Consider the following 12453-nt stretch of genomic DNA (forward strand, 5'->3'; position numbering starts at 1 on the left):
GTCACCTTCAGGGAGGTGTTTTGGAATGTCTATGGCTAAGTAAAATTTGTGTGAGAAATCATTTGTTCTCTGTGTTTAATCTGTATACAGTATTAAACACAACTAAGTGAATGTTTCCTGTTTGAAGCTATCGACTTATAATGGTGGTGTAATATGAGCAGAGTGAGATGCGCATGTATATGTTTGTTTTTAATTTGTATTTATTTTATGTTGAGTGTTGTTTTTTGTAGGTTTGTATGGTGATACCAAAGAGAAATGTCCACACTTACTGTTGGTCAATAAATGTGTATGTTACATTCCTGCATAATTTACCCAAAATCTGCCCTTGATCATAAGTCTATCTGCCTCTAAGCAGTAGACATTTAGACAACCACCTCAAATTCCACCTATTACCCAAGACATCCTTTTTAGGTCTTGAGTAGATCAGTAAGATGTGAACTGCAAATTTCATACTCCCTAGCTTAATGAAATGAGGTATCAATCTTATTTTAGGAAGATATCAGGATCTCCAGTTCCTAGGTCTCTTGGTAGTGTATTCACATATTGATAATTTAAACATCGCTGGTGTAAGTGTAAAATTGGCTTCCAAGTAGCTGAGTTTGAAGTTGGAACCAATACTGAAATAGTATTTCAGCAAGTAGTGTGAAAACACTGAAATTAAAAATGAGCTGCCTTAAAGTACATTTCTCTAGTACATTCTGTATTTCTCCCCTGCCTGTGATTTATAACATGGCAGTCTGCCAAAATACCTGTAGATACTGTTTATGCTATGAGAAGGTGGCTGAATTTACTTCTGGAAGGAAAAAACCTTCCAGAAACCCTAAAAAGAGACAATTAAATGCAGTTCAAGTAAGTAGCTGCTTCAGCATGCATAGGCTGCAAAGCAACTAGTAGCTGAACAAGAACATTTCTTTTTTTCAGCATGGAGTAGACAAAGGTTTCCCATAAGGTTCTGGGTAATCAGTAGAGTGCACTGCAACCATGTTTAATGAAATGTCACTATATATGTAGTAAGCATGAATGGATTGGGGGTCTTTCTGAGAAACTACATTTAGGTTGAGTCATGTTTTACAAGAGATTGCTTCTCAATTACAGAGTTGCCTGGCTGTTCTTTTGTAGGCATCAGTTTCTCCGCTTAAAGACGGTTTACTTTTTTGTATTCCGTATGTTAAGGATAAGAGATTTTTGTGAGAGAGCTTGCCCTCTGAGGAGCCAGTTTGATTATTCGATAAAGTCAAAGGGAGCTCCTTGGTGGCCAAAATGATCTCAACCAAAGGATAAGGTTGAGAAAGCCCTGTGAAGACTTACATATAGAGATAATTTAATAGCATAGTTAGGTTCAAGGACTAATATAGAGAGGCTGCTGTAGGCTCAAGTGTAATCTCGTCGATCAGGCCATAGCCCTTATTAGAAAAAACCTTCTATAAAGCTTTCATTGTGTGGAAAGTGGAAAATTGTCTATAAAGAAGTTTTATGTTCAGAGGTTTCCACCAGCCATGTGTGACATGGTTGTGTGCAAAAGCCATATTCTTGGTTCAGATCTCATGCCAGTGGTTGAGCCTTGAACCAGGATGGCCAGGTTGGTTAATTGAAAGTTTCTGTAGAATGAGAGACAGCCTGTCTGAATGAGCCCCCAAATGTAGCAAAATTCCACGTGAGGGAAAGGAGTGGTCAGGATTGGTTCTGCATAAAATTGCCAACTCCTCTGTGCTAATTAACATATCAATAATAAAATAGAATAAAAGCTAGTCTGTGTCTAGACTCCCATCTGAAAGGAAAGAGTGTTACCTATGCAATACAATCTTCACATGAAAACTGTTTTTACTGACGTAAAATAAAGATTCTCTACTTCATTGGAAAAGCACCAATGAAGACAAGGTGATATGGAGGGTATTATATAGAGTTTTTTTTTAATTATTTTCAGTCATCAGAATACAAGTATAACAAGCAAGTTTATGTGGAGAAAGCAAAGAGGTGGACATGGAAACATGCCATGCAAAGGAACAAGGTGAGCTGCTTTTTTTACATGGTCTCTTATTAAGCTCTACTGTAGTCATCTGACCAGGTGAGAAAGAGAATAAGCATAAAAGAAAAGAATAAACAATAAAATGGGAATAACACAGTTAAAGTAATTGAAAGAATTCACTGTTCTAAGAAGATAATGTTCTTGTAGATTTCCTGCAAGAAATAGTTTCAATAGTGAAAATAACTGTATAATTTTAGGGTACTTTGTGTACTGAACTGGTTAGCTTAAAAGGGGGTTATGTTTGATTGAGTACAGTTAGTTTTTAAGCATCTAAGATACTCTTGATAATCATGAGTGCTTCACAATTTTTTTATTATTGTGATTCTCTGTTTGAGTTGTTTTATATTTATAAAAGTTCTCAATCGTGTTTTTTTTTGTTCTCAGTAATAATCCACTCAGTAACTAGAAAAGTCTATCAAAGTGAGGTTTGATAAAATGTGTACATCTTTTTGAGTACATACTGTAGCTTTCACTTTTAACACTTTGAAGTACAGAACTCAGAGAAGATGACAATGGGTAGCCTTTCCCTTTGATAGAAACTTCATTTTTATTATGGGAATCATGGATTCATTAATATTAAATGCACCAACAACACTATTGCTTTGACCTTCTTGCATCTAATAAAGAACTTTTACTTTATCTTCCAGAATCTCTGAACTTGCCCACTGATTCTTTCTCATACACTTTGTAGCAAATTTAAGTAGTGTATATATTTTTTTGAGAAATAGTATAACAATATACAGATGCAGCCATTCAAAGTGCGCGGTACAGACACGTACCGGAGGTAATTGGGTACGGCGTCGCGCATCGTGACGCAAGATGACGCGGGGTACCGCGGTACGTGATTGGTTGACCGACAGAGGCACTCGTGGTCCGTTGGTCTGTCGTAGAAAGATTTACAGTAAACGTCTTTACTGTGCCCGTTGTAGTATTGAATATTCATATGGAATTTTACCACTGAAGGAAAATCTTAGTGCCTGAGCATAAAAAGAATAGGAGCATACTGTAACGCGTGTGAAGGCCATAAACGATATTAATTTTGGAACATAAACATACAGTATATGGCTGGTCTCGGTACTTTAAAGAAAACATACACGAAACATGGTATCATTATCACACCTGAAGAAGGCTCCACAGCCGAAACGTTGTGTTCTCTTTCTTCTTTTTTTCAGCATGGAATAAACCTATTGTTCCTTTGCAGCCTACGCATGCTGACGCAGCTTCCCACCTGAACTATGGTATCATTATGACCAGTATCGGTCTTGAGATATTTTTAACTTGATTTCACAGTATTTGAGAGGTATGTCTTGACACTGATACTACGTAAATACTGCTCACGTATATGTTTCTAGGTTTATATTATGCATTTCATACGGTCAAATTACTTTTGAGCAACTGATAAGAAGCGCAAAACAGTATGCCTAGGGCGTTTTAGTTTTCGTTTTGTTTTAATGCAGTGCAGTGGATTGATTAGAGATATCAAGTACATACAAGTCATTTTTTAAATGTTGTAGTTCGTCTTGTAAAAATGTTACGAGTACATCATCTGTCAACAATTACACAAGTTCTGTTTCCATATTGCGGATTTTGGTTACGTAATATTATTTTCTAATTTCACGTTGTGAATATATGATTTGGGCAAACAGAGCCGCAAAGAAGTACATTATGGGTTGTTGTTTTTTTTTGCAGTTTTATCTAGAACAAGCGATGCTTAAACCTTTGTCTGATTCTTGTGAAACTATCCACACGACAGTTACCTAGGAGTTGACTTCAGTGATGTCACTGATGGGATGTTTCTAAAAATCCATCCACTGTAAAACGTCTTCTCCACTTGTCCTGCATATGTTTTCACTAATGAAGCTGTGTGTTCTGAGCCTGGTTCTCTACATTTCTGTATGAACCAGCTTAGAGGGCTAAAGACAGCTTCTGTTTAAATTGAGTGTAAGGTAATTTATGCTTCTAAAGTCATTTATTATTGTACTGTGCTGTAAACTTGTTCTGTGCCTAATTACATTATTTTATAGCTTTATCAAATCTGTACATTGTCTGTCGATAATGTTTCTGTAGTGCTTTTTCAGCACTCAGCATGTGACTGCGCCGGTGGCGCTGTGGGTTAGGTTCCTGACTTCCATGTCACACGGTCTGTGATGGAATCCCATGGAACTATGACTTTATTTTTTAACAAACATTTCTTTGAAAAAATGAAACGTTTCCCTTGGTCAGAGATTAAATAAAACCTCACTCGCACCAAACAAATTTATATTTCTAAATATCACAACATGATCGAATTTAAGTCTTTTTAATAACAATGAAAAGTCACCTATGCGTTACAAAATAAACATTTATATTGATTTGAATCGTGTTTTGATTTAAATCATAAACGCGTGTTTAAATATATGTCTTTAAAGGCGATATACTGTATAAAAGCGCTGATTCTTATGGAATGTGTTCCGCCGGGGATTCAAAAAAAATTTTTTTTTAATCGCGTATTTAAGGAAAATTGCAGTATAACTTTGTTCACGCACATCATTATACAGTATCTCATTTTATATTTCTATTAAAAAAAATTGTTTGCCCAGCCACTTTTGTTGTTATTGTTTTTATCCTGTAAAGCGCTTTGAGGCGCACAGCTTTCTCACCACTTAGATTACTTTTTGACATCATCCTTACACAAAGCAGAAACTGATTGTATTTTCCGATTACATACAAGTGCAAAGATTACAGATTTTAATCGTCTTTTTTCTGAACCAGGGAAAATCTGATCATGTTTCTCTATAACAATAATAAAAAACTTTATTTTACATATCACCTTTAAAAGTGGCATCTCAAAACAATACAGTAGATGTAAACCACAGATTACAAAGCAAATACCCAGACAAACGCAAATGCGTCTTTAATAAAATGGCTTCTCATTCATTCAACAGAGAGAGAGCGTAAAACCTGGGTGTTACAGCTGTTCCTTTTTCTGATCACTCGCTCTCTGGATAAACGTCTCGCCTGTCCTGTTCTTTGTTTTCCTAATTTGCCGATTATGCCTGCTGCGATCCACTCCTACCCTCACACCTAAAGAAGACTATTTTACATTTTTTTGCGCATCCTTAAGGTGATATCACATAAAGGTGATATGTAAAATAATGTTTTTTTATTGTTGTTACAGAGAAACATGATCAGATTTTCCCCGGTTCAGAAAACAAGATCTAAAGTATACTAGTTAAGGAAAATAAATCTAAACGGGGAGAAAGCTATGCTGAAAGTTTATTAAGATACTTAGAAGACAAAGATATTTATTTATTTTAGTCAAAATTTTATATATCACCTTTAAAAGTGGAATCTCAAAACAAAGTAAATAACCAACACTGATTGTACCCATCTGTCATGCTAATAAAACACCTTGAATTGAATTGAATTGAATTGAGGGAGAGAGGGGGGGAGGGCGAGCAAGATAACCAGAACGCAAGGCAAATAAGATACACTCCACAGGCATTCACAACAGCAACATATGAAACGTTTGCACATATAGTTAAGTTATTACTTGGTTTTCAAAGTGCAATGAAATACAATATTGTTGTTGTTGCTGTTCTTGTTGTTTTTATCCTGTAAAGCGTTTTGAGAAGCCACCTTTAAATGTGATATATACTGTAAAAGCTGTAGAGAAAAAAGAGCTGACTGACAAGATTTAAGATGTGGCTGTCAATGTTGGATTAAAAAAAACACATTGCCCGACGTTTGTTGCATTGCTTGAAAAATAACTTTATTTCGAGAGACTGGATAAGTAATTCAAGTGTTTTTTTTAACTTCCTGAAAAACAACTTATAATTTAAGTATATGTGCAAACGTTTTATGATATGTCGCTGTTGTGAATGTCTGTGGACATGTGCTGGCTGGACAGGAGGCTCTACTGTACACAGAGAGGGGCGGGAGAAGGGGACAAGCCGATACATACTCTTAGAGTTTGATTAATAGGGAATATAATACAAAACTATAGTACTAAAAATAAGATACACTCTACAGACATTCACAACGGCGACTGTCAGAAGATAGGACCCAGCGGCCCAGGCACCCGCTGAATGGAAAAGGGGCACTTTAATGTTCTGTATGGCTAATACAAAAGCCAATACTAGTATTCAATACTTTAATATTCTTTTCTGTATGTTTAACAATAGTGGGTACTGGCCTAATTCGTCCCTGCTCCCGTTGTTAGGTGTTAATGTGTTGTTAAGTGTGAATTTGTACCTGTTTCCCTGAGGTCTGGCTTTTTTTCTGGAAAACCATAACTCTGGTCTTGTCCAAATTGACTGTCGGCGCCCAGGTCTGACAGTGCTGCTCCAGCAGTGCCAGGTTCTGGCGCAGCCTCTGTTCTGTGGGCGACAGCGGGACCAGGTCTTCTGCAAAGAGCAGGAACTAGATTTCCATAATTAATGCAGATCAGTAAATCAAGGGACAAAACAACTATTGCGCCCGGGTCCTCAATGGGCTTTGACGTGCTAATGCATTGGTTTAACAGTCCGTGTGTGGCAAGCCTCTAATGTTTAACCTTTAACTGTTTTTCCCATCTACTGTATTGCTTTGAGATGCCACTTTTAAAGGTGATATGTAAAATAAAGTTTTTTATTATTGTTATAGAGAAACATGATCAGATTTTCCCTGGTTCAGAAAAAAAGATCTAAAGTGCTACACCTAACTTTCTTAATTCGATGTATTTAAAGCAGTGAACTACTGTAGTTGTAACATAACATTCAGAAATACAATCGACAATAGTTTTGTGGTGTTTCTTTAGATGAAACGTTCCTAAAACGTATAACAAAATTAAAGACGATTAAAATCTGTAATCTTTCCACTTGTACGGTATGTCATCGGAAAGTTTCTGCTTTGTGTAAGGATGGTATCAAAAAGTAATCTTAAGTGGTGAGAAAGCTGTGCTCAATGTATTTAAGGGACTTAAAAGTAAAAGGAGATGCTTCATATTGCTTGACTAATTTTAAAAACTAAGTTATAAATGCAGTTATAAATCCCTCGGTGCCGCGCCGGGTGTAAATATCAAAATAAACATTCGGCTGGGGTGCGCGGTGAAGAGCAGGACAGGAGTGAAAGGCGGGGTTTAGGAATGCGTACAGTCTGGGGAGGTATAGATTACTCTTTTCTAAAACGTATTTGAAAAATAAAAACGATTACAATCTAATCCTTCCGTGTTTGATCCCAAAATCCCAAGAAATATAAATCTAAACGGGTAGAAAGCTATGCTGAAAGTTTAAGATACTTAGAAGACAAAGATACTGTATCAATTTATGTTGCATTAGCCTGACTATGATTAAAAAAACACACATAATTAAACACGCGTTTGTGATTTAAATCAGAACACGATTTAAATCAATATAAATGTTTATATTGTAACGCATACTGTCCAGCCTCCATTTCTCTATAAAAATATTACACACACACACAATAGAAGCAGGAACCAGAAGCAGGGACCATTGTCAGAAGGGAAGAAGGTGACTATTCATTGTTATCAAAAATGACTTAGATTCAATCATGTTGTGATATTTTATAATATAAAAGTCAATTGATTGTCCATAATATCGCTATTCTATTTTTCGAAGAAATGTTTAAGAGAAAAGTCTAGCACCAGCTGGATTTGAACATACAACCTGTGAGTTGATAATTGGGCACGTAGACCAGTGGGCTACAAGGGAAGTCGCATGAAGAGAGAGGCGAAACAGCCCTACACAGCCCTGTCGCAGTACACGAATATAATCATATTGTTATTAAATTCTTTAGATACGCGATTCCATATTATATTAGCAGAAAAGCTTAAATCTGCCATTTTTTCACACGCTATTTCACATGCTAGTTTAATACTTCGATGCTTAAAATCGTTAGGGAGAAATGGAATACCGGTGTGTATTTTTCCTTTAAAGTACCGATTCCTGGAATCTGACTGGCTGACACCCTTCTGAAGTGGGTCCATAAAATCTGGTATACGGAAAAGAAAGCGTTGATAAAAAAGCCTGGATTCTCATGTATCTCATACAAGTATCTTTTAATACAGTCTTTGCTGTGCTCTTGAGGATCCTTGTGATATTTTGAGCTCTAGTTGAATGATAAGTGTCGCATTTTAAATCATTTTCGTAGTTAGAAATTATGAAACGCCCTGTTAAAAGCAAGGGAGTTTTTATGCCTGTTGAAGTAAAACAAAATGCCTGACAAAGTATTGCTTGGACAGATTCCAAGTGCTTGTACAAATGTGCTAAAGAAATTATACTTTTGAGTATGCAGCTTGTCCAAAGTAATTCATTATTAATACTATTAGTAATATCTTCGGTAAAGGCTTTGATGCATAAATATTTCTGATAAAGGTAGGTTGTGTACTTTTGTCCAACTGAGCAATCTTGCTTTCATAAAATATACCAACATTTTAATGACTGATGATTAACATGCTGTAATACACAGTTCAAAATTAAAAGCTCAAATGCTGTACATGAGAGGTTAAGCTCCTCCTGGCGGTTTTACAAGGTGACGCCGGATAGTTTCCAGTTTCCGGCATGACGTCAAATGACGAGATTAACTGCGTGATACTGCGTAATACTGCGACACGCGTATGCCGCGAAATACCCCACACATTTTGAATCACTATCACTGTGTAGTACAATCGGCTATCAATGTTACATTTGACTGATTTATATAACCTTCGCAGCTCTTAAAATGTTCATTTGTGACAGGTAACAAGAAAATGTCTAAACGTATGTCAATATACATACACGTAAATAAGATAGATTGTGGTAGATAAGCAAGTGTACAGAAATAAGTTAATTGGTGCTCAAATTCCCCAGATTTAATCATTTTGTCGTTTTGCCAAATACTTTAATCTTAGAAAACACTCAAGTGCATTTGGGGTCTTTTGGTGGCTGAGAGGAGGGGTACTATTGATTGATGTAGAAAATACTTTGAAGTATTAAAATGTACGTGGAAAAATATTTATTAACACAATAGTGTTCAACAGTTTCCCCTTCAAATTCAAAGCACATCATCAAGCTGCACAAGACACATGGTTCCTCTAATATTGTAAATTGAATATGTTGCCCAAAATGTTTTTGAAAGAAATGGACAATATGAAGATCATAGCACTTTGCACTGGTATAAATGTTTATAGAAGTTTTTAGACACTGATAAACAGTGATTTTTTTAGTAACTAATCAGTGCTGGTGGAGTAAGTGGTAGGTTTTAGATTGCTAACCAGAAATTTATTCCTTAAGGTTGTTGATGATGCCGAAGACTTTGTATCGGTAGATGACCTATGCAAAGGAGCAGAAGTGTCCTACAAGAGAGAGGCGGTCTGTCCAGCAGAAGAAGCAGAAAAATCTAAAAAGCCTTCCTTATAAAAAAGACTGCATGTGCGCATTTTACGCAGTTCTTTGTTGACATTTTATAATTTTTCTCTTTACTCTGAATAAAGTTTTTTTTTCAAATTATTTCATTAAGGAATAAAATATTTAACTTATTATATGGGATGAAATAAAATAGATTTTTAATTTCCAATGCAGCCCTTTTTTTTAAAAAAATTGAACTTTAAATAAGCAAATGGTTTGAGAGCATTCATATATTTGATTATGATTTTTGAACATGTGAAATAGAACAATGTATTAATCCCATTATGTGATAATATTTAAGATTAATGAAAATGCTCATAGCAATTCCAAAGCACCTCCAAAATTTGTTATGAATATAAAGGTAATACAGTTTTTTATGCGGGTTAAAAATCATGCAATTATCATCCAGTTCAATTTTGAATCTAAAATATATTTGACAACTTTATGGATAACTTTGTCCAAAAAAATCAATTTATGGAGAATTTCATAAGATGCTTGTTGCTGTGATAATATTCACTTGCCATAATATGTTTTGACAATTTATATTAAAGACCGTTCTAGTAATATTTTGCAAGTGGAATGAAATGCTTATAGATTTTTGTAATATGTCAACATCAACTAATAAACATAAGTTGTTTATTCTTATTTTCTACTTCCTATTTTGTAGAAGGGACCTGAATTTCAAAACAATCTGAGTGAGTAGTCATCCTCATGCGTAATTGTCTTACCAAATATTATATTGTTTTCATTTCATCTTTGGAACAAATGCTATCTTTAGATTTTTTTTTGTATGCCTTTTTATTCCATATGTTAAGTATAACATCAGTAGAACAGGCTATAAAAGCCTGTTTCAAGGTACCCACAGAGCACTGACAAGTGATGGTGCTGGCTAGCCCTGTAGTTTTTCATCTAAATAGAGCACATACACTACAGGGACTGAAGTTGGATTTTATTCTGAAAACTAATTTATGGTAAAGTACTATGTTTATTCCATGCTGAAAAGAGAAGAAAGAAAACAATGTTTTGGCTGTGGATTTTTCTTCAGGTGTAAGAAAGATGACTCCACAGCCAAATGTTGTTTTCTTCTCTTTTCAGCATGGAATAAACCTATTACTTGTTCCTTTGCAGTCTATGCATGCTGTCGCAGCTACCCACCTGAACAGTTTATAATAAGGCACCCAGGATTATATATCTGTTGTCTGGGTGTCCTTCAAAATTATTTATACTTGAGATGACGGAAACAAAAATACTTAATAAATTCTTAATTTACACTGTATTCATAATAGCATTGCACGGAACAAAGTCATTTGTCATAATTTCAGACATGTCAGAAATAAGATTTTATTTAAAATAATCTGGGGAATGAATACATGTCACACTGTTTTCTATGGAGTTTCTATCCTTTTCTGTTGTGTCATAGAAGAACTCTTGTTAATCTGCTGATCCATGCATTTTCACGGATAACCACTGGTAATTTTTCCTCATAATTTACTTCTTCATTGTTATCTGAAAATTATACATTGCACTTCCTAGGACTGGGCTAAAAATGTCTTCATGGAGTTCCAACTTGCAACATCACACCTGAAGATTTGAAAAAAAGATGGGCTGAAGAGTGATAGTTTACATTTACTGGAACCATTTGAAATTGGGGGTGAGTTTCCCGAAAGCATTGTAGCGCTGAGGACATCGTAAACTTGATCTTAAGATGTATTGTTAATGTACAAGTGTTTCCCATCATATCTAAACCATCATATCTAAAATAGCACGTTAAATCCTTCGTGATCTATGTGCTCCCTGACCCACTCGTTAATCACTAAGTGCTTCTTAAACTGGCTACCTCTTGCACCAACCTTAGTGACAGAGATCGCCAGACAGAGCACATCCAAGTCACGTCATGACAATTCTCTGAAAAATTAGAATAATAAGATTGTATATTAAGGATTGTGATATTTTGTTGTACTATGTAAGAGGAAATTGGGGAAAAAACATTTATTTATACAGTTATTTATTAGTTATACTGGGAAAATTTCATATTCATAAGTCAAATGGTCCAATAATACACCTTTTTATACTTTTGAGGTGGAGCTGAAATTTAACTTAAATTCCATAAAGACTAAAAAATACTAAAGCAAGGAAAACATTTGATATATGTAAACATATAACTTGGTTACATAAATATTTACCTCATTGCTGCTGGCAGTTCATTGTTTTTTTGTTCTGTTTGTTTTCTTTCTTTTATCTGTATTTTCTCCTCTACTTGTATTTGTAAATTTGTTATATTGTAACAAATACACCCCTGTGTATAACAGGAAGCTTGGCAGCCCAGGCCGAAAGAGTTCTGCTTTTGCTCGGCTGGCAAGTTCCCTGTTGCATGAAGCAGGAGACCCAGGTTCGATCCCATGCGGTGGTGGGATGAACTGGGGTGGGAGCGACGAGAGCACATGCCCAGAGAACCCCAATCCGTTGGAATACATTTAATTAAAAAAAATAAAAAATGCTAAGTTTTATACTTGACTAGATAATATGATTTTTATGATGAAATGCAGTAATGCATTATTTAAGTTAAATCATTGGGCCTTATATTTATATTTAAAGTTCGAATACCATTTTATGTTCTGTCGTGATTGTTGACAGTAAAGCTTAGACCTGCTTGTTTTTAAATTTGATTATAGGTCCTGTATTTGTTGAGTGACACATGCCAAGCTTAGTAGTTTTTTCAGATGTCATGTTAATAAGACCAATTAAAATGTAGTTCCAATACACCCAATAACTATAAATAACAGTATTTTCTCATGAAACACTGATTCTTAACAATGGCAGCATGCCAAAAAATTATTGCTTTAAATTAAAGACGCCGTGCAGTATGCATACGCTGTCCACAGTCAGTCTTGGTTTTCTTTTACGGCATGTCAATTATTTATTTTATTTTCTCTTAGAAACAAATGGTGTCTCATTTTGTGCCTTTCTATACACTTTTGTTTAATTGGTTAATGATGTCATGTTTACTTCATATTCCTTTTCACAAGTTTATTTCATCCCACTGAAGGACCAAAACCGACACCA

General features: G+C 35.2%; 1 protein-coding gene across 6 annotated transcripts in view; it reads left to right on the plus strand.

Moving 5' to 3' along the window:
• The window catches only part of ube2t (ubiquitin-conjugating enzyme E2T (putative)), a 29575-nt gene extending 19540 nt beyond the window's left edge, over positions 1-10035 (plus strand). For 2 of the 6 annotated variants that reach the window (XM_015342096.2, XM_015342095.2), the window contains exons 6-7: positions 1925-2008; positions 9277-10035. In XM_015342096.2, coding sequence (XP_015197582.1) covers positions 1925-2008; positions 9277-9402 — 210 coding nt within the window. In that variant the 3' untranslated portion in view covers positions 9403-10035. Of the gene's footprint in view, positions 1-1924; positions 2009-3198; positions 3327-9276 lie in introns of all 6 variants that reach the window. The other 4 variants (XM_015342098.2, XM_015342097.2, XR_011189639.1 and 1 more) reach the window with 3 other exon arrangements.
• The last annotated feature ends 2418 nt before the right edge of the window (positions 10036-12453 follow it).

The sequence above is a fragment of the Lepisosteus oculatus genome, chromosome 5, assembly GCF_040954835.1.
Source record: "Lepisosteus oculatus isolate fLepOcu1 chromosome 5, fLepOcu1.hap2, whole genome shotgun sequence".
Lineage (NCBI taxonomy): Eukaryota > Metazoa > Chordata > Actinopteri > Semionotiformes > Lepisosteidae > Lepisosteus > Lepisosteus oculatus.